This window comes from Coregonus clupeaformis, chromosome 28 (assembly GCF_020615455.1).
Source record: "Coregonus clupeaformis isolate EN_2021a chromosome 28, ASM2061545v1, whole genome shotgun sequence".
NCBI classification, from domain to species: domain Eukaryota; kingdom Metazoa; phylum Chordata; class Actinopteri; order Salmoniformes; family Salmonidae; genus Coregonus; species Coregonus clupeaformis.
Window position 1 is genome coordinate 18210275 of NC_059219.1, and position 22527 is coordinate 18232801.

Below are 22527 nucleotides of genomic sequence, written 5' to 3' on the forward strand. Positions count from 1 at the left end.
TCGCTTAAAAATTTCCCAGTAACCCTCCTTGGATCAACAACCAGTGACGTCAAATCCATCAGTTCAAACCGCAGCCTTGCGCCGACTCTTTTTCAACTGGGCCAGTAGAGACAAACGTTGTTAGCTAGCATTGCTAAGCTGACATTTGAAGGAAAAGTGAAACAGAAACACATTTCTTTTGAAAGTAGTCACATAAGTCAAGCAATAGTACGGCACATCGTTCATATTCTTGAAATCGGTGAGTAACATGATGGTTAGCTAGCTAACTTTTAGCGTTCGTGAAGTCACGTTTTAGCCCATAGCCTGACATGTTGACTAGTAGCCAAATTCAGAATTAACAATGCTAGCTGAGTTCGAATTTGGCTAGCTATCTTGGCTGACAAGATGGGAATTGCGCTGTTACATCTTGGCTGACAAAGATGGGAATTGCGTTGTTTCGTTATTGGGTACATTTGGTGTACAGTGGATTGATATCCTTCCAGTTAAATCCTCTTTATATACTGACAAATAATGTTATCTTATTTTCATGTGTTAGTGTGACAGCTAAACACCAGAAACAACAAGCCATGCTGACGTGTGAGATCTGTGGCGAGGAATTGGTGTTGGAGGAGGACATGAAGACCCATCTCCTCCTGAGCCACCTGGAGAATGACATGGGCTGCCCCCTCTGTTCCCTTTCCAGAGTCTCCTACGACGAACTCCACTTCCACATCAATACAGCACACAAAGAGAAACAGGACCATGACGGAGCAGAGGGTAGAGGTGGTCACAGTCTTGTCAGGCCCAGCTCAATGCCTATTCCCACCACCACAACCACCATAGTGGACAGTCACTGCAAACAAGCCATTGGTTTGTCTAGGTCTGAGGGTTCTGAAGGAGGAGTAGCCAATGGGAACAGGTTTGACACCATTGGAGGAGGGGTCTCACTCAGGACATCCAATAGCACACTGGTGTCTAAGGAGCTAATGACTGTAACCCCCACGCCTCCAGGGTACACAGCTTTTAGTGGGGGGGAGTCCAGTGGAGGGCGAGCAGTGGCCATTGTTGGACCCACCTCATCAGTGTCTACAGGCTTTCTGATATCAGCTCAGGACTCCAGTAGGCCTACTAGCAGACACTGTCATGCTGAGGAGTCTTTGGGAGTGGGATCCGCAGAGCACACCAAAGTCAAACAGAAGCGTTTCTCCTCCCCACTTAAAGGTTGATTTAAGTGTGTTCGAAATGTTTGTTTATTCAACATGTTGTTACATCTGTACTGACTAATATACGTTGGTTTGTTGTACTGACAGATATTGGTTTGTTGTACTGAGTGATATTAGTTGTTTTTTTGTACTGATAGCCCATTGATGAACTGTCATTGCATCCAATTAACAGTCCATGCTATCTGGCGCTTGCGGGCAATGTGTAAACGTCGGTACGCTCTGCCTCACTTAAATCAATTGTTGATTGCAACACGTTTTTGTAAACCTCATCAGTTTGTTTTTTGTACTGACTGATATTAGGCCTAGTTGGTTGGTTGTACCTAAGAGGGAGGCCCAACTAGGCGGAAAATCTGTCTCCCTCCAGCAGGTGGCGTTTTTTCGTTGTTTCGCCCACCAAGCAAGGTCAATGAGAGTGTCCAAGTTGGTCAACAAAAAAATGTATGGCTTATCTGCTACGTGAGGTTTATTTGATCTAATAGAAGTTTTGTAATGCTTAAGTTGTTACGAGTATACTGATATAAGTAGGACACATGACATCTTTGTCACTTGAGAAAAAACACACTGTCTGGAGACGGCTATGCATATTCATGGCATGAGGCTATCTGGAGATGGCAATGCATATTCATGGTATGAGGCTAGTAGCATCTCACTCCATTGGATACAGGCGGTTGACTTCAACAACCCTCATCAAATATTCAAAAAAGGATTACAATAATCCACCAATCCAAAGAAAAGATAGGCAGGAGCTAGACAACCTGCCTAATAAATTACAAAGACAAGACCCGAATGAATGACAAACACATGATAACAAAAACGCATAAGACACCTAAGAAGGCACCTGCACGTTAATAGCCATAAAAGATGGAGACCAGTTTAAGATAAATACTGTTTAAGATCTATCCTACTCCTGGGAAACAAACAATAACAACATTCCTATTAAGAAGGCATCATAAATTAGTCATTTACACTCATTAAAATGCCTCATGGCTGTGGGTAAAAATGGCCTTCTGAACTGCTCTGTGGAGCTTCTGGGTAGGATGAACCTGCTACCAAAGCTTCTCCTGTGCTGCATTCGAGTGCTGTGTGGAGTGGGTTGAAAAACTCCTCGCTAAGGATTGCATTAGTCTTGTCAACATCCTGTGTCTCATTGTTATGTACTGTGTGTCTGTTGTAGAGAAGCAGTTTCCCTGTCCTATGTGTGCTCTGGTCTGCACCGATGCCTTCATCCTACAGGAACATGTTGAATTGCACCTGCTAGAAGAGAGCACAGTTGAAGGTATAGTATCTACAGTTCAGAACATATAGACTGCACAGACCATACTGTTACTGTACAAACCAGCACTCATGACAGTCTGAGTCTACACAGTTCAGCACAGACAGAACATGGTGCCCAATCCATTGTGTAAAGTCTCTGACATCTGTATCTGTCTTTTCAGAGGCTGTCCTGGGGGCCACATCATCAACCGAGGCAGCATCACCCTCATCCAGCAACAGCTCAGGTTCGTCTCATGTCTTTCATCATAGGAACAAATATAGTTCAACCAAACAAAGGAAGGAGAAGCCTGCCTATGTCTGATCCACAGAGGTTAAGACTCTCGGTCTGCTCTCTCTCTGCTCAGTTCTAGTATTCCCCCAAAAAGCAAAATGACCTTGCAAGAGAGGTTTTATCTCAACAAGAATAACCTGGATAAATAATGATTAAATAAAAATCCCCCGTAGCTAGCCCCGTTAACCACTGTGTGTGTCGATGACCTCGTCCTCAGGTGGGAAGAGTTATGAGTGTCCCATGTGTTCTGTGGTGTGTGGCGACTGCTACTCCCTACAGGAACATGTGGAGCTGCATCTGGACTATGGCACAGCCACTAGTGCAGGTATGGCTTGATTTAAACAATCATATGTTATGGGAACAGCGGTTTCATTGGGATTTTGTAACTGATGCCTGGGGGAAAATATACCAAAAATGTGTTTCTTAACCCTTTACACTTGTGGGAATTGTCCTATATGGATAGGGCTAAATTGAAGTTTCTTAAGGAATAAATATGAAAAGCATATGAATAACCATGGTAGCAATTGAAAGGGATCAGTTTGGAGATTATGGGGAAATTATTAGACCAAAGGTGAGGACACAACAGTTCACAAGACTGAATCAAAACATTACACTGTTGTTTGTATGTGCATTTTACATTTACTGTACTTTTCGCTGCATTTGTTGATAACGAAATCTGAAAATACATTATAAGAATATTCCTGGAAAATGTGGGGTAGGTGCAACATAAGAAAAAATAAATACAAGAGTTTGAGTGAGCGGACTAACTGGTGTCTCCAAGTGGCCACACACCTCTCCAAAGTGTGCACAGTTCTTAAGTCATTTCAATGCACTTTTATGACTCAAAGAAAAGTCTACAACTATAAGGTACTTTTTTTTAGCTCTCCTAGCTGTGCTATTGAGGAACTAGAGCAAGCACACTTGTAGTTATGTTTGGAACACAGCCCAGCGTCCCGCCATCACACAATTACTGTTGTTGTTTACACAATCCCAAAATTGTCCGTTATAAATCGCAATCTGGGTCAGATGGGCATCATTTGAAAGCCTTTTGCCAACTTGACTAGCTAAGTTATAAAATACAATATTACAGTGATAGGTTTTCACAATGCAATTCAGAGAAACGGATGATAATTTTGATGCGTATAGAAATAAGTCATTAAAGTGCATTCAGGTGCGTGTGCCGCAGCAACTTTTCTTCACAATAAACAAACATGGGCTCATTCTGTTCAGAACAACCCAGGGTATTACGCCATGACATCTTGTAACTGCACATCAAACATAGTGATCATAAATGTTGACACTGTATATGACACAAGTTTTATGATTTGGATATGTGAAGTGCACATTTGGAATCGGGTGTTTGGCTTGCTTGTATGACATCAAAGCAATATTTATTATAATCCTCAACATCTCATCTTTCAAAATACATTGAGTCCTCTTAATTTACAGCATTTCCCTCACTCAGACAACAAAATATTTGCAAAAGTTGCCCAATTAGCGGGAGGTATGGGCACAACTTCTTGTCACGCGAGATGCTCATGTTCAGAACGGCTGTATGGAAAAACCCATACGGCTCTGTGAAGCGCAGAGCCAGAGCTCTGACATCCTGTATAGCATGTTACTGTACAGCCACTGCGTTCCAATTTAGGCATTTATTAGTGCCCAAATCTGCTATTTTCAACCTGTATATGGGTACGAGTGTAAAGGGTTAATGATAAATCTATTTAGTTCCCACTTTATGCTTCCAACACGTTTTATCTCCTGCTTAGATGTAGCCATGTTATGACAATGTTATGACTGTTATTATACCATAAACATGTAAACACAGGGTCTCGGTAGAGATAGAGAATGGTGTAGTACCCCGTATTTGATTTGCAGATGCACTTTATTGCCAGCCAGCTCCTAAAGTTGCAAAATCATTATGTGTAATTTGTCCTTTGTGTGTCCGGTTTTGAACGATGAATTTCCCTCTGGGGACTATGAAGTTTGAACTGAACCGAACGGAACTTCTACAACCTGCTAGCATATGCCGCTGAGCTCATACATGCAGCTGTCCTCACATCTGTTGTGTGTGTACAGGGTTGATTCCCATGGTGTATTAGAGAGAGGGAATTGTGACTGACGCTGTGTTGCTGTGTGTGTTGCAGTGAGCCCTGGCTCAGACCTGAGGCTGGCCAGAGGACTGCAGGAGGAGGAGAAGGAGAGGAGGAAGGAGCAGGAGGCCAAGCGGGAGGCAGAGGAGTTCAAGAAGCTGCAGGTTCTTATAAAGCACAACCATAATAACCCTGGAGTAGTGGATTTGACTTTGCTGCATGATGCACAATATGACGTGTGTCTGTGCTTTGTCACATGGCTTATGTAGGGAGTGTATGTGGTTTATTTGTGTCTCTGCACGTCAGCATAATTGAAAGTATACGTGTGTCTGCTCATGTATGCTGAGTGTGGTGGTGACCTCACCCCGACCCCTTGCTGTGTGTGTGTGTGTGTGTGTGTGTGTTTAGAGGCAGTTTGGTGTGGACGGGAGGGGGGGCTACCGCAGACAGATGGAGAGGACCATGGAGAAAGACGTGTCTCGAGGTGTCATGGTGCCTGCTGACTTCCACAACAAGAGAGCAGAGATGATGGAGGCTCTGGCCTCAGGGGTCGACGATGGCAGGACCAGAACGCAGGGTGTGTGTGTGTGGGTGTGTGTGTGTGTGAGATTCAGTTTCTTATCCGGATCTTGACTAACATAGCTCCCTCATTATTTGCTCTGTTCTCAAACTGAGTTGTTCAGATCACATCATGTTATCTGTTTATACAGCTGTCTAGCTACAACCTACATCTCTGGCGTTACTCAGAGACACACTCAGGAAATGAACCCCCCCCCCTCCCTTCTCTCTTTGTCATTCTCTTAGTTTATTGTATTCCCCTCATTCTGTCAGGCGTGCTGGATGCTCTGTATGTTTACTACCAGAGGGAGGCCAGAGACTGTGTCCACGTGTGGCTGAGTGCTGAAACAGACCACTACTGCTCGTCAGAGGGGGATAAGGGCTGGGGATGTGGCTACAGAAACTTCCAGATGCTCCTGTCCTCTCTGCAAAGAATGGAGCCCTACACTACCTGTCTCTCGGGTACACACAGACAGAAACACATATTCCAAAACATCACATTCTACAATTGTTTACCATTCTCTCAAACCCAGTAGCTGTCTGGATCGCTTAATGAAACGGTTGAATGCAGCCCTCTCAAAAAGCCTTTCCACCATGTAATCTCCTAAACTAACTTTCTCTCTTAAATCTTCTATCGATGGCATGTTTTCCTTGAGGGCTCAGTACCCAGCATCCCCCAGGTGCAGGTGTTGATAGAAGGGGCGTGGCGGGAGGGGTTAGACCCACAGGGCGCAACCCACTTTAACCAGCGACTACAGGGCACACGGGCCTGGATAGGAGCTACGGAGATCTACGCTCTCTGCACCTCCCTCAGAGTCAGGTTAGAGCTCAGAGAGTCACATACTACACGTATTAGAACATAACACATTTGTGTAGCCAGCTACATTTGAATTAGATACACCTGAATGGACACACACACAGGGAGTTTACAAAATAAAAAGTAACACCTGCTCTTTCCGTGACATAGACTGACCAGGTGAATCCAGGTGAAAGCTATGATCCCTTATTGATGTCACTTGTTAAATCCACTTCAATCAGTTTAGATGAAGGGGAGGAGGCAGGTTAAAGAAGGATTTTTCAGCCATGAGACAATTGAGACATGGATTGTGTATGTGTGCCATTCAGAGAGTGAATGGGCAAGACAAAACATTGAAGTGCCTTTGAATGGGGTATGGTAGAAGGTGCCAGGCGCACCGGTGTGTGTCAAGAATTGCAACGCTGCTGGGTTTTTCACACTAAACAGTTTCCCGTATGTATTAAGAATGGTCCACTACCCAGACATCTAGCCAACTTGACACAACTGTGGGAAGCATTGGAGTCAACATGGGCCAGCATCCCTGTGGAACGCTTTTCGACACCTTGTAGAGTCCATGCCCTGACGAATTGAGGGGAGGGGGGGTACTCAATATTAGGAAGGTGTTCCGAGTCACTATAGAATGTACATGGTTGAAAATGGAGTCTGTTTTCAGTCAGTTACCTCTAACCTGTGTCCCCACAGTGCCCGTGTTCTAGACTTCCACCAGCCCACAGGCCCAGGGGACACTCACCCCCGCCTCTTTGACTGGGTGAAGCAGTACTTCTCTCAGACTGCCACCAGAGGTGCCAGACTACCGCCCCGGGTGGTGCAGACCACACAGCCGCCCCTCTACCTCCAGCACCAAGGTAGTCTTAACATGGGTTTAGTGGATTGGATGGAATAGGTGATGATGTGGGTTACACGTTTATGGCGTGTGTCTATTTTATGTTTGCTTGTTTGTCTTTTAGTGCTGAGTGATTAGTTCTTTTTGAGGTCGGTTCTGTTTCGGTTTGGTTATTTAAAAAATAATCACGGTTTTCAATTTCGGTTTCAATATTATTATTTTACATTAAATTCACTATACATTATGTGGGTTGTATGCTGTAACAACAATACAACAATAAAAGTCCCATGATGGTAGTGACTGTCCATTACTGCTTATCACTTATTAACCATCATTTATTCACAGTTACTTTACTTTAATAAAATATTTCAGTTGTGTAAATTACATTTTGTTTTATTTGATGACTTTATTATTTCATTCCAAGTCATCATCTCATCTCTATAGAGCTGCTAACTGCTGTCTGACAAAATCACTATTTTAGTAGTTCTTCAACTACTATGACTGCTGAATACCAACTATCAATCACTTAGATAATGTATTTTCAGGTAGAGATACCTTTCGAAGCAACTGCTTTCTATCCCTCTCGATGCACGTGCTCCACACAGACTGGACAAGTAGGGGGGCGCGCAATGGATTATAGTCATTGTAGTTCATTACCATGTCTGCTCCACACAGACTGGACAAATAGGGGGGCGCGCAATGGATTATAGTCATTGTAGTTAATTACCATGTCTGCTCCACACAGACTGGACAAATAGGGGGGCGCGCAATGGATTATAGTCATTGTAGTTAATTACCATGTCTGCTCCACACAGACTGGACAAGTAGGGGGGCGCGCAATGGATTATAGTCATTGTAGTTAATTACCATGTCTGCTCCACACAGACTGGACAAGTAGGGGGGTGCGCAATGGATTATAGTCATTGTAGTTAATTACCACGTTTTCTGCACTAAACTATGTAGAATATTGGCCTGTTGGAAACTTCAACTCCCTACTACATCGCACAGTTTGGGCTTGATCTGATTTATCCCTAGAGAAACTGCACATCGAGCTCACAGAACAAAAACTAATGAAATGGAATTAAAATAATTGAATCTATGTTGGTCAATTAGTTGATTTAAAAACAGAAAAATAACAGACATTTTGGTTAATCGCGCAGTACTAGTGTGTTTGAGGGAGATTTGTTTGTTTATTTTGTCTGAGTGTGTACATCTGGTGTCTGTGTTATCTCTAAAGCCGCGTTCACATTGACAGTTTGAAGTGACTCAAATCCTATTTATTTGCATATCCGAATCGAATCTATTATTTTTCCTACAGTCTGAACTGCCAAAAAGCACATGGAATCTGATATTTCAAGCCACATTTCAAACCACCTTCATAGGTGTTTTGAAGTCAGATACAAATCTGATTCCCGGCCATGTGACAGATTTATTTGCACTCAAGTGGTTTTTAGAGTGTTATTTGGCATATCTTGTTGCTTGCTAGCTACTCTGTTGACAGTTTGACAAGAACATGTGGTAGCTAACTTGCTTGTTAATTGTTTAACAAGCAAGTGAGTTAATTCTAGCACATTCACAAACAAATTAGTGAATGTGCTAGAACGCTAAACAGCTACCTAGCCAGCTAGTTGACTGTTGTGGCTAGCCAAAAGATTCATTTTGAAAGTTGGATCATCTTATCTTTTGAGGCTTTAAAAATGTTCTTACACTATGATTTTGAACATTCAAAGCAACTGGGGAAACGTCAATGGCAGGCATTGTTGTCACCATAGCTTGCTACATAACTTCTGAGTGATAGGAAGCACGAGCACCACCACCAATCAATCACCCTACACCACTGTGCACACACCCGTCATTACTATGACAACCAGCGTAGACAGGTCAGCAAATGACTGCTGTCTGATCACACACAAATCTGATTTGGTAACTTGTAACTTGCTGTATGGACAGTCAGTAGTCCAAAATGGATTTGAAAAACAAAACTGATTTCAGCATTAAGGGATTTAGTGTGAACAAGGCTTTAGTGTGTTTCCTCCATGTCTTCTATCGACATCCTCAGGCCATAGCCGCTCTATAGTAGGAGTGGAACAGAAGAAGAATGGCAGCCTGTGCCTGTTGCTCCTGGACCCTGGCTGTTCACCTGGAGATGTGAGGAAACTGCTGAGCCAAGATGGCTCCACTGTTACCACAGCTGTCCGCCGCATGAGGAAGTTTCCTGGCAACCTGAAACATAGGCAGTACCAGGTGGTGGCTGTAGAGGGCGTGCTCTCCCCCGAGGAGAAACGGGTGAGTAAATGGCTCTAAACTGCATACAGGTACAGTATTTGGTCATCTGGATGGTGTTCCGTATGGGTAAAACCATTTGAAACTAAGTGAAACAGAGAGATTGTACCTGAAATTCTCCAATAAGAGCACAGGTTTTGCCTTTCAGTTGTAAAGCGTTTTGCTACGATGTGCCCTACTGAACACAATCCTGAACTGAACTGGGAATCAACTATTCGATTTCGATATTGATTTGTTTTTTGTTTGTCAGACCCGCATTCTCAACTCAAGAACACTACGAGCCGAGAGGATCCCTTGATGCTGGAATGCAGTTGTCGCCTTCATTTTACTGTGACTGTAAATGTCATTTCTAACTGCCAAAAACATTTTATGTTGAATTTTCTTTGACATTTTATTAAGGGAATAAATTATGTATTTTAACGTTGCCTTTTTCTCTGTTCTGTTCAAATCCTCAACCTATTCCTGAGTGTAGAATTGGGACCTTGTAGCAGTCGTAAGGGCACACAAGTGTAGCGTTGTTGAGCTCTGCAATCAACATGTCCACTCTGAGAATGAGAGTGGAAAATGTATTAATATATTTATTGAACTACCAGAAATGACTGTTAAAAAAAAACACACAGAAAACGGAGTGCATCCATGGAGAGACGCACCTGGTGCATCTTCGCCCCACACTGTCTTTCACTAGAAGTAGGAATAGGCCAGCCCCTCATGTACTGTCAAATCAGAAAACAAGACCAAGTAGTTCTCCCCTTTCTCAAACATGAGTCATAGGTTACATGGGGAGACATAGAGACCACTGATGATTTAGTGTTGAGTCAGACACTTTAACCCTCTGTCCTGTTCCAATTGAGGAGGAACATACCGCAGGCGCAGCTTTTGTCTTCTTACAGTATCTGGGGGCCGGGGCCCTCTGGGTACGTGCAGCTTCACACACAGACACACACACACACACACAGACACACACAGACACACACACACACAGACACACACACAGACACAGACACAGACAGACACACACACACACACACCAACCACTGCAAAACTATCAGTTTCTCTGGTTTTACTATTTATAGGTATGTGTTTGGGTAAAAATAACATTTTTGTTTTATTCTATAAACTACTGATAACATTTCTCCCAAATTCCAAATAAAAATATTGTCATTTAGAGCATTTATTTGCAGAAAATGACAACTGGTCAAAATAATAAAAAAGATGCAGTGTTGTCAGACCTCGAATAATGCAAAGAAAATAAGTTCATGTTCATTTTGAAACAACACAATAGTAATGTTTTAACTTAGGAAGAGTTCAGAAATCAATATTTGGTGGAATAACCCTGATTTTTCAATCACAGCTTTCATGCGTCTTAGCATGCTCTCCACCAGTCTTTCACATTGATGTTGGGTGACTTTATGCCACTCCTGGCGCAAAAATGTGTTTGATGGCTTGTGACCATCTATCTTCCTCTTGATTGGGCTGGCCATGACAGGGTCTTGATCTGGTGGTCCTCCATCCACACCTTGATTGACCTGGCTGTGTGGCATGGCGCATTGTCCTGCTGGAAAAAACAATCCTCAGAGTTGGAACAATGTCAGAGCAAAAGGAAGCAAGTTTTCTTCCAGGACAACCTTGTACGTGGCTTGATTCATGCGTCCTTCACAAAGACAAATCTGCCCGATTCCAGCCTTGCTGAAGCACCCCCAGATCATCACTGATCCTCCACCAAATTTCACAGTGGGTGCGAGACACTGTGGCTTGTAGGCCTCTCCAGGTCTCTGTCTAACCATTAGACGACCAGGTGTTGGGCAAAGCTGAAAATTGGACTCATCAGAGAAGATTACCTTACTCCAGTCCTCTACGGTCCAATCCTTATGGTATTTTGCAAACCTCAGCCTGGCTCTTCTTTGCTTCTCATTGATGAAGGGCTTTTTTCTAGCTTTGCACGACTTCAGCCCTGCCCCTAGGAGCCTGTTTCGAACTGTCCTCGCCGTGCACTTCACCCCAGCTGCCGTTTGCCATTCTTTTTGTAGGTCACTTGATGTCATCCTACGGTTGTTGAGTGACATTCGAATGAGTTGGCGGTCATCCCAGTCAGTAGAGAGTCGTTTTCGCCCTCTGCCGGTCTGTAGCTTTGTTGTCCCCAATGTCTGCTGCTTGACCTTGTTCTTATGAACCGCCATCTTTGACATTTTAAGGATGGAAGCAACCTGACGCTCACTGTATCACTCTGCCAGTAAAGCCAGAATTGAACCCTTCTTTTCCTCACTCAAAACTTTCCTTTTCAACTCTTTTGGCATGGTCAATAGTTATTTTTGGATAAATATTGCTTTTGAGGTACTATTAGCACTGTTTTTGCCATCCAGCTGGTCCTATTGCAAGCAGATAGTGATGACCATAGCAGTGGTTTTTATACGTTTGCTTGTTAAATAAGATTTGGTTCATGTGATCACCTAATCAGTACCTAATTCAGTAGAATGAGGTGTGCCTGTGTTGGAATTCAACAGACACTGGAATGGAATGGCTGTCATACATGTAGAGATGCTGATTTAAGAAAAGTTTGCAGTGGTCTCTTAATTTTTCCCACAGCTGTGTGTGTGTATATATATATATATATAAACACACATGACACACACCCTTACTCACACCCTCCTGGCAAGCAACCTGGCAACACATCACTGCTATGAGAACAGGACAGATACTTTTTTTCGCGGGTGAAAAGGACATTCTGTAATACAGATTATTCCCAGGCCACTGACTGGAATGTTCTAATTACTATTGAACTGGTAGGACTGCGGTCTGTGGGTTGTTTGGAGAAACTCTTCTCTGGTACATTCTTTCCTCCAAGCCTCTGTCCTGACTACTGTCCATGCCCTCTCAGCAGTGTGACAGCTCACTGATAACTGTGTGGATTGCGGCTATGCATGTCCTTATCAATTCTACAGAGAATAAATATATATTGTATAGATACATATTGGACATATAGTACTGTCATATTAGAGAAATTGCACAAACTGGTGGAAGGTTCTTTTTATGGTTTATTGCCCTCTAACAAAACATGAATCCATCAGCAGTATAAGGGTCCATGCACGGCGGGCCGGGCCGCCAGAAAACGTGGAGAGATGGCATTTGAAACAACACTTTTCAATCACCACTTTTGATTTAGTTTAATAAAAGTTATCGACGCAAAACGTTAAAAAGAGGGGAAAAGTGCTGTATTTTAGAACAATTTGTCTCATGATTTGTCAACTCGAAGACAATTTCTCTGTTCTTCACACCTGAGTGCTGCTACAGGCTCTTTGCATGTCTTAACCAATCAGATTCACGGAAATCGCAGGTCACGCGGGCTGGGCACAACGCACAAAATTTAAACCGGTCTCCACGTTCCTCTGGTATTTATTTAGCAAGCCTGATAACACATCACTCCAGACAGACACAAGAAAAAACTCTTACATTCCTCTGGTATTTATTTAGCAAGCCTGATAACACATCACTCCAGACATACATAAATGTAGCAGCCTATACATTAGCGATCTGACGTGCTATACTGCATGGAAACGAGACTATTTTTCAGTCTGATCAACTGTAGGCTACTAACAACAGCAGCTGCATAATCTAGCCTACAATGCGCCCTGTCCCTCTGGCCAGGGTAAACGAAGCGGTAACGTTGTGTATTTATAGTCCATTTGTTTATGAGGTAATGTGAATTGGATCAAATTTGGTTTACATTTTAGTCATTTAGCAGACGCTCTTATCCAGAGCGACTTACAGTTAGTGAGTGCATACATTTTCATACTGGCCCCCCGTGGGAAACGAACCCACAACCCTGGTGTTGCAAGCGCCATGCTCTACCAACTGAGCTACAGGGGACTATATTCAAACTTGGACTGACTAGGCTACCTAGACTTTTTCAATCCAAAATTATTAACTGGAATTAATCAATAAACACTAGCTAACAGACCGAGTTAATTTTTAATTAGGCCTAGAGTTGCATAGGGCGGGACTACATGATGCAACAAACCCGCTTACAGAAAACGTTGTCCAATCATGTTGCGTTCTCTGTATGTGTATAGGAAAACCCCTAGTCCTTCTTTAAAATATAATTAATATGTAAAGTACAAGGTTGCTGCAGTTTGACAGTGTTTTCAACCTCCCCAGGACAATTATATTTATAATGCATGTGTTATGTATTTATAACACTTGGATAATTAACTTATTTTAATAAGAAAATGTATGCACTCACTAACTGTAAGTCGCTCTGGATAAGAGCGTCTGCTAAATGACTAAAATGTAAATGTAAATGACAGGAGTTTTTTTTAAACCATGTGACCTGATTAGAAAAACTCCCATCATAGCCCATATTAAACATTTTTACAACAGATGAATCACGTCACACCGTATAAGGTCCTGAGTTTTACCTGGTTAGGTTACCAGAACAGGAAAGACTACTGCCCCAGAATTATTTTTCGCCACACCACTCTGGGACGGGGTGGAAAGCGTGTGTTTGTGTGTTTGTGTGTGTGTGTGTGTGTGTGCGCGTGAGTGAGTGCGCAACATGTTGACAAAACAAAAATACATTTGGCCTCACAAAAAGGTTTCTCAATTAATTTTCTCAACAAACCAGTTAAGAATACCGGATTTCCTCTGTAGCCTAATCAAAATCGTTTTCCCGTTTCTCGTCGGTCATAGGGGATGTAAAATATGGCACATTGCATGGAGTATGTAACGCTGTGTTTAAAAAGTGCAAATCAATCTGAACTCCACCCGCGCATTAGCCTGGTCCTGGGGACTACGATACAAAAATTCCGTCCCTACTACTGCGTGCGCGAACGCGCTTAAATTGTATAGGGCATCAGTATTCCTCGGGCACGACATGAATAAAACCCCCCGCGGAAATGTGTGTTTGTCTTCCGCGCATATTCTATTGGGACAGTAGGTGATATTCGGGTGCGCATTGCACACAGAGCGAATTTGACTGCGCTCTGCCCGCTATCCATCATAAACCCTTATTTTTTTAGGATAGTTGTGAATTGACTGCAAGAAACTCCCTGAAGCCAGAGGGCCCAGGGATTTCAAAGTTGCCTACACCGACTGTGGACTTCGTGACATTGGCAGACAATGACAACTTCCACCCGTGCAATGACAGGTAGGGAATACTGCGCGCTCTGTGCAGTGCGTGGAGTTATAGTTGGAGTTCAAAGCGATTGCTATATTGCTTATTGCAGAAAACAGTGCCTACGCTTGTATTGCTATTTTATCATGTTAATTGAATGTTATACCAGAATCTGAGTGGCATAGTTAGAAACAAGTAATTACGTTGTTTTCTCTGTGTGATACATACGTGCGCAATTTTTGTTTTTTGTTGTAATATTTGGAACCTCAGTGAGACATGTTTGCATGTCTGAAGTGTACATTAGAGTACACAGGCATACATATTATGCACTGTTGCATGCAAGATCTGTCTCACCCTTTTAAGCGATTGAAAGTATTACAGAGGACCATGAATGGTGGACAATGCTTGAGCTTGATGGACACAAACTAGGCGACTTTTTTCACCTGTGATTCAGACCAGCCTGTGAACAGAACAACATTCTCTTTGCCCCTCTAAGATTTACAGATAGAAATTCATTGTTGCACAGCAAACCCACCATTTATCTTTACTGCAATATTTGCTATTCCTTCATAGGAATACTTTTTTGTGCCCAGGCTTTGTTTATAGGTGCTTGAATGTTAGTCAATGGCTCCTTTTGTTAAAGGGGCAATCTGGGATTGGTACATACATTTTAGGACTTTTGCGTTAATGGCATGTAGCCATTGCTTCATGAAGAATATAACTTATAAATGCCTCATGAGCTTAGGTCAACTGTCTTACCCCATCAGAACCCAAAATATAAGCTTGTTTGTAAATAATGTTATTTTAAACAAACCCTGTATAGTTTCAAAACTATCATTTTGAACTCATGGTCAGTCCTTGCATCCATGGCTCTGTTTATGTTTACATTTCTCCAGCACCAACGCATAGCTGTTTACCCAGATTGCCCCTTTAAACATTTCTGCTTGGCTTCCTCCTGGCTCCCTGTGATCTGATAGCTATATAAACATTTGTTTGGAACAACAACCTTATTTACTGGGCTTTTTGGGTGTTTATTTCAGATTTTAGTCTAATCAAGCACATATAGAGTGTCAACTCTAGATGAGTGGGACTTCGGCCTCGTGCCTTCTCACACCGCTGGAGGTGTGTGGTTATTCCCTGTTGTGTGTTAATGCTTACATACATAGATCCAGATTGCTTGAATGAGTGGGCCTTTGACTATGTCTTGTCTTCTCAGATCCTCTGGATTCCACTGATCCCCAGGTTCTGGACTATATCCTGGTTCCTCACCGGAACTTCAACCTGATCAATGGGGTCCACTCTCCCGACGAGGTCGACCAGATCCAGAACTGGGAGATCCGAGACTCAGACATATTCGCAGTCACTTATCCCAAGTCAGGTGAGCACTGGAGACAGCATGGATATACTTACCTAGAATAGCCACTTGTTCACCGCTTTTAAAACATGCCTGCATGCCCTACTTACCTCTTTTCATCTCTTCCTATAAGGTCCTCTTACACAGTTTATCAGCTCAACTGAGTAGATCTCGTTTAGTGAGTTTACTTTGCTTATCTGTTAGTGGGCTCTGTTCTCAACCTGTATCAGTCCAGCAGCCCAGATAAGTGAAAGAAATGTCCTAGTTGTTTTAAGCCAACAAAACTGGTATCTTCGGTAATCTCCCTGCGCATCCTTACATTAGGTGGAATGCTGCATACCCTGTTATTCTCCCATTGGCTGAAAACAATGGTTTAAACTAGGCTAGATTAAAGTGTAACAGACACCATGTCCCATAAGCACCGTATCAGGGCAGGAGTAGCACAGTGAGGGTAGGCAGGACAATGTCCACATACCTTTGTATATATAGTATATTTGTATGTGGACACCCCTTCAAATTAGTGGATTCGGCTATTTCAGCCACACCCGTTTGCTGACAGGTGTATAAATCGAGCACACAGCCATTCAACCATCATAGACAAACATTGGCAGTAGAATGGCCTTACTGAAGAGCTCAGTGACTTTCAACGTGGCACCGTCATAGGATGCCACCTTTCCAACAAGTAAGTTAGTCAAATTTCTGCCCTGGTAGAGCTGCTCCGGTCAATTGTAAGTGCTGTTATTGTGAAGTGGAAACATCTAGGAGCAACAACAGCTCAGCTGCGAAGTAGTAGGCCACACAAGCTCACAGAACGGGACCGCCGAGTGCTGAAGCGTGTAGCGCGTAAAAATCGTCTGTCCTCGGTTGCAACACTCACTACCGAGTCCCAAACTGCCTCTGGAATTAATGTCAGCACAAGAACTGTTCGTCGGGAGCTTCATGAAATGGGTTTCCATGGCTGAGCAGTTGCACACAAGCCTAAGATCACCATGCGCAATGCCAAGTGTCGGCTGGAGTGGTGTAAAGTTAGCCGCCATTGAACTCTCGATTAGTGGAAACACATTCTCTGGAGTTATGAATCACGCTTCACCATCTGGCAGTCCGACGGACGAATCTGGGTTTGGCGGATGCCAGGAGAATGCTACCTGCCCCAATGCATAGTGCCAACTGTAGTTTGGTGGAGGAGGAATAATGTTCTGAGGCTGTTTTTCATGGTTCGGGCCAGGCTCCTTAGTTCCAGTGAAGGGAAATCTTAATGCTACAGCATACAATGACATTCTAGACGATTCTGTGCTTCCAACTTTGTGGCAACAGTTTGGAGAAGGCCCTTTCCTGTTTCAGCATGACAATGCCCCCGTGCACAAAGCGAGGTCCATACATAAATGGTTTGTCGAGATCGGTGTTGAAGAACTTGACTGGCCTGCACAGAGCCCTGACCTCAACCCCAACGAACACCTTTGGGATGAATTGGAACGCCGACTGCGAGCCAGGCCTAATCGCCCAACATCAGTGCCCGACCTCACTAAGGCTCTTGTGGCTGAATGGATGCAAGTCCCTGCAGCAATGCTCCAACATCTAGTGGAGAAGAGTGGAGGCTGTTGTAGCAGCAAAGGGTGGACCAACTCCATATTAATGCCCATGATTTTGGAATGAGATGTCCACATATTTTTGGTCATGTAGTGTAGAATCCCTGAGAAACAAATGTTCACTACATTTTCCCCCATCAAAACCCCTGAATTGTCAGTTAAACAGTGTGTTGGTGTTATCAAATCAAAGGTAGAGCAGTGAGGTGAAAGGGCCAAGCTATATGGTATTGTACATTGTATGGTAGGACCGACATGCCACATTGTCCCTGCATGGACAGTAAAGCTTAAATTGAATTGAAATTACCTCTGGGTGACCTGTAGTGTCTGCTCTGCTATGATTGACAGGGACGATCTGGATGCAGCAGATTCTGACTCTGATAGAAGCCAAAGGTGACGTCACTCCAACCACAGAGCATCTCAACGCGCAGCGCGTCCCATGGATCGAGCTGATTGGCGGTGAGAAGGAGTTTAACGCCACTCCATCCCCCAGGCTACGGGTCACCCACCTGCAGTACAAGTTCATGCCGCTCGCCGTCAGACAGAAGAAGGGAAAGGTCAGTGGAATGCATGGATCATTTTGGTAACACTTTGGTATTATTCTGTGGTATTAGCACTTAGCATAATTAGTACTTTGGTATTGGTGTTAGCCTGCAGGCATAATGCTTTATTACTTATGTATGAGCCTCTATAATGCCTTATAATAAGGCTTTTAATATGTTATATCTCTATGTATCAAAATACTCTAAATGGTCGTATACATGCTTATTATAAGTCTTACAATGCATTGTAACTGCATTAGAATGCATAATACCTGCAGGCTTTAAGTGTTACCCAAAGTCTATTATCACCATTCATCATTACTTTCATTAAAGTATTACTACTGATATTGATTGACTATCAAAAAGAATACATCTATTGATATGCAGTATGACCTTGCTTCCCTAAGGTGATCTATGTGGCCAGAAACCCTAAGGATGTTCTCGTGTCCTATTACCACTTCCACAAATATGCAGCCATGCTGGAGACGCCGAAGGACTTCAATGATTTCTTTGAGAAATTCATGGAAGGAAAAGGTAAGTACAATATGTGCCGTTGGCCTTGTTTAGGACTATGCATTTCATACATGATGTGCAAGGCTGAGTATTTTTTCTATGGGGAGTTGGCACTAGCCAACAATGCTTTACGCTTACAGTATACACCAGGTCTATGATAAGTTAAGTCAGTTAATTGTGATTATTTTGAAATGAATGATGTCGAAAGTCTTCTAAACACTTTGGTCTGTAGTATCCTTAGGCTCAACTGTGCTATCATGGTGGTAGGCTGTGTGTGAAGTATCCATTTGAGTCTTTGCTGTGTGTGTTGCAGTTTATGGGAACTGTTGGTTTGAGCACATCAAGACGTGGTACGCTAATAGACACAACATGAACTTCCTGTACATCACATATGAAGAGATGATCAAGGTACCAACAGTGGCAAAACCTACCTGTCCATCTACTTGTCCATCCTGTCCCTTTCCTGTGCTGTACTCTTGAGTTGGCTTGTGAGTTTGCATGAGTTTCAAAGCATGAACGGTGTGTGTGTTGCAGGACCTGCGCTCCATGGTGGAGAGGATGTGCAGGTTTCTAGGGAAGGATTTGACAGAGGAGCAGATGGCCAGTGTGGTGGAACACAGCACCTTTAGAACCATGAAACAGAACCTGCAGGCTAACTACAAGACGGTGCCCGACTCCCTGCTTGACCACAACAAGGGCACGTTTATGAGGAAAGGTATGTATGTCACACCTTGTAAGTCAACATAATATAACCTGATAACAGAATGGTCACCTGTCTCCTTATCAATACACTCTGGTATGAGGATTTTTGTGTGTGTGATTCAGCGAGACCATGGCACAAGCTGCGTCTTATTTCAGCCACAATCAAGCCAAGGGCAATCACAAAGGGCTTACAGCACTGTACTTGTAACACCAAGCCCATATATACAGCCCCTGACTGTCCCAGGAACATTTACACGGAACCAATGTTCAGATGGATATACAGCCATTTGGATTATAATTTGTGCAAACCTAAAGGACAATTAAATTGATTGTTTTATCTTAAAGGGCAATTACGCCACTTTTCAACCTCATATTCATTATCTCTAGCGCCATACCAGTGTCTACATATGTGAAAACAGGGCATTTCTATGTGGTTAAAAAGATAAGGTCCTAAAAAAAAGAATCTGTGACATCACAGGATAGGATTAAAAGTAAGAAAAACTGTGATTTACAACAAGTTTCTAGCCAGAGGGAGGGTGTTTTCTTACTCCCCACGTCACACAAATCTCAGTGTTTGATTATGTTATCGGGTAGAACCTTAACTTTAGAGGTTTTTAGACTAAACATAGAAATGTGCCTTTTTCACATACTGTATGTACACTGGTATTGTGCTGGAGATGATGAAAATGACGTTGGAAAGTGGTGCAATTTCCCTTTAATACTCTTTTACATTCTTGACTGATTTCCATCTACACTCTGACAGGGACCATTGGGGACTGGAAGAACCATTTCACTGTTGCACAGAGCGAGAGATTTGACAGTGTCTTCCAGGAGAAGATGAGGGACCTACCTCTCTCCTTTGCGTGGGACATCAATGACGTCAATAGCGCCACGTGATGACATCATATTCACGTCTTGCAGGGATTTTTGAAATCCTTCGACGGGCCCCCTAAGCATTTTATCGGGTGACCTAAGTCCAAACAATGTAAAAATAACTTTTTTTCGGGATGGAAAAACGCTTTCAGTGTAAACTTAAATGACTAAAGTATGTAGAAAAGATAATGGAGCTGCATATTTTTTATTATACCACATTATTGTTGAATACTTGTTTATAATGTACAGCATGTGGGCGTTTATCCCTTACATAATATAATCTTTGAGAACTAACAATCACTAAAATAAAAGCTAGACAGTCGGGGAGAATTGAAAAATCCCCAAAACAATTAATTTAGCAGTACAGATTTTATGTTTGAGCAAAAGAACACAGCATTAACCATGGCAAAATACATAGAATTGCAGAAAATGTGCTTTAAAACTGAAAATGTTTCTTTCGGCTCCATGGCAGAATCGCAGGAAATTTGCTTTAAAACTGCAAAGATGAGGGCCTCTGAAATGTTCTCTAAAATTCAGCCCCCTGCCACCCCACCACCTAAGCCCCTTATTGATCCAGAAACAAAACCTACCTTAGAGTAACAAGTTACCCTAGAGTACTTAATTAGCTAGTTATAAGCTATACTAAACAAAACTGTTACATGAGCTGAAATAAAAGATCTCAGAAATGTTCCATATGTACAAAAAGCTTATTTCCCTCAAATTCTGTGCACAAATGTGTTTACATACCTGTTAGTGAGCATTTATCCTTTGCCAAGATAATCCATCCACCTGTCTCAAGTTGAGGGTGCGTGCAATTGGCATGCTGACCGCAGGAATGTCCAACAGAGCTGTTGCCAGAGAATTTAATGTTAATTTCTCTACCATAAACCGCCTCCGTCGTTTTAGAGAATTTGGCAGTACGTCCAACTGACCTCACAACCGCAGACCACGTGTAACCACACCAGCCAAGGACATCCACATCCGGCTTCTTCACCTGCGGGATCATCTGAGACCAGCCACCCGGACAGCTGATAAAACTGTGGGTTTGCACAACTGAAGAATTTCTGCACAAACTGTCACAAACCATCTCAGGGGCCGGCACAAACTACGGACAACACAATTGCATATTATCGATGGCAATTTGAATGCAGAGATACCATGACGAGATCCTGAGGCCTATTGTCGTGCCATTCATCCACCGCCATCACCTCATGTTTCAGCATGATAATGCACAGCCCCATGTTGCAAGGATCTGTTCAGAATTCCTGGAAGCTGAAAATGTCCCAGTTCTTCCATGGCCTGCATACTCCCAGACATGTCACCCACTGAGCATGTTTGGGATGCTCTGGATCAACGTGTATGACAGCGTGTTCCAGTTCCTGCCAATATCCAGCAACTTCGCACAGTCATTGAAAAGGAGTGGGACAACATTCCAAAGGCCACAATCAACAGCCTGATCAACTCTATGCGAAGGAGATGTCGCTCTGCATGAGGCAAATGGTGGTCATACCAGATACTGACTGGTTTTCTGATCCACGCCCCTACCCTTTAAAAAAGAAAAAGGTATCTGTGACCAACAGATGCATATCTCTATTCCCAATCATGTGAAATCCATAGATTAGGGCCTAATGAATTTATTTCAATTGACTGATTTCCTTATATGAACTGTAACTCAGTAAAGTCTTTAAAATTGTTCCATGTCGCGTTTATATTTTAGTTCAGTGTAGTAGCTATCAATCCAAAATGTATTTATAAAACAATATGTAAATTATAAGTTTTCTATTTGAAGGAGGGAAAAACATTTTTACAAGTGTACAGTAATTTCTCATGTGCTGTACCCACATGGTTTCATTCGGTTTTTAATGTATATAAAAAATTGTTGTATTCATAAAGTTTAAAGAATTGAAATATATAAAAAAGCAATTGTCTTGACTCATTTTAGCTGTATGTGATTGAATAACGAAACAGTGAATTCAACCAACAGTGTCTTTTGAAGGTTATGTTCCATAACAAATGTGCTGCTGCCCTCTGTGGGCCAGTCAGGGTTCCTACAACTGCCTTGTGAATTCCAAGCCGGCAAGCATTTATTCCCTATTTTTCACATTCAGATCGCCATCACCTCATCTAGATAATGTAAAGTCCTTAGTCCCCTACATCCATGAAAAGTACTAAACACATGTCAATTCCACACAGAATTGTGAGCATATATCTATTGGATTGCCATAACTTTTTGGGCGACCCGACAACATTCACATAGAAATGTGAGTTATAGATCTGTCATTTTCATTGAAAGCAAGTCTAAGAAGCAGTAGATCTGTTCTATGTGCACTATTTCTATGCTTCTTGTTTTTAAGTTCAGTTTAAGCATCTTTTACTTTCGGTTTTGTACACCAGCTTCAAACAGCTGAAAATACAATATTTTTGTTTATGGAAAATACATTTCACAGCGGTTTAGATGTTACAATGATTCTCTACACTATACTTGCTTGTTTTGTCACAAACTGAAATTAAGCAAACTAGAATTCTTGCAA

General features: G+C 42.6%; 2 protein-coding genes across 5 annotated transcripts; both read left to right on the top strand.

Moving 5' to 3' along the window:
- Positions 1–90: 90 nt before the first annotated feature.
- LOC121585331 (zinc finger-containing ubiquitin peptidase 1) lies at positions 91–9742 on the top strand. Of its 4 annotated transcripts, none has more exons than XM_045208671.1 (12): positions 92–238; positions 536–1200; positions 2377–2478; positions 2639–2701; positions 2966–3073; positions 4896–5005; positions 5250–5418; positions 5646–5861; positions 6063–6219; positions 6898–7061; positions 9099–9325; positions 9573–9742. In XM_045208671.1, exons 2-12 carry the CDS (start codon positions 567–569, stop codon positions 9618–9620), a joined length of 1998 nt encoding a protein of 665 aa, XP_045064606.1. In that variant the 5' UTR covers positions 92–238; positions 536–566; the 3' UTR covers positions 9621–9742. The 4 variants fall into 4 exon arrangements, with proteins under 4 accessions (XP_045064608.1, XP_045064606.1, XP_045064607.1 ...); XM_045208672.1 differs by having other exon boundaries at positions 93–238; positions 5673–5861; XM_045208673.1 differs by lacking the exon at positions 2966–3073 and having other exon boundaries at positions 91–238.
- Positions 9743–14222: 4480 nt separating this feature from the next.
- LOC123482098 (amine sulfotransferase-like) lies at positions 14223–20726 on the top strand. The gene is made up of 7 exons (XM_045208398.1): positions 14223–14462; positions 15646–15807; positions 17715–17923; positions 18316–18442; positions 18735–18829; positions 18956–19136; positions 19887–20726. The coding sequence occupies exons 1-7, from the start codon at positions 14435–14437 to the stop codon at positions 20018–20020; spliced, it is 936 nt and encodes a 311-aa protein (XP_045064333.1). The 5' UTR covers positions 14223–14434; the 3' UTR covers positions 20021–20726.
- The last annotated feature ends 1801 nt before the right edge of the window (positions 20727–22527 follow it).

Coding starts and splice junctions, on each gene's coding strand:
- LOC121585331 (XM_045208671.1), top strand. CDS start 567: ATGCTGACGTGTGAGATCTGTGGCGAGGAATTGGTGTTGGAGGAGGAC. Junction 1,201..2,376: donor TTTCTCCTCCCCACTTAAAG/GTTGATTTAAGT, acceptor TGTCTGTTGTAG/AGAAGCAGTTTCCCTGTCCT. Junction 7,062..9,098: donor CCTCTACCTCCAGCACCAAG/GTAGTCTTAACA, acceptor CGACATCCTCAG/GCCATAGCCGCTCTATAGTA.
- LOC123482098 (XM_045208398.1), top strand. CDS start 14,435: ATGACAACTTCCACCCGTGCAATGACAG. Junction 17,924..18,315: donor TCAGACAGAAGAAGGGAAAG/GTCAGTGGAATG, acceptor TGCTTCCCTAAG/GTGATCTATGTGGCCAGAAA. Junction 18,830..18,955: donor CATATGAAGAGATGATCAAG/GTACCAACAGTG, acceptor TGTGTGTTGCAG/GACCTGCGCTCCATGGTGGA.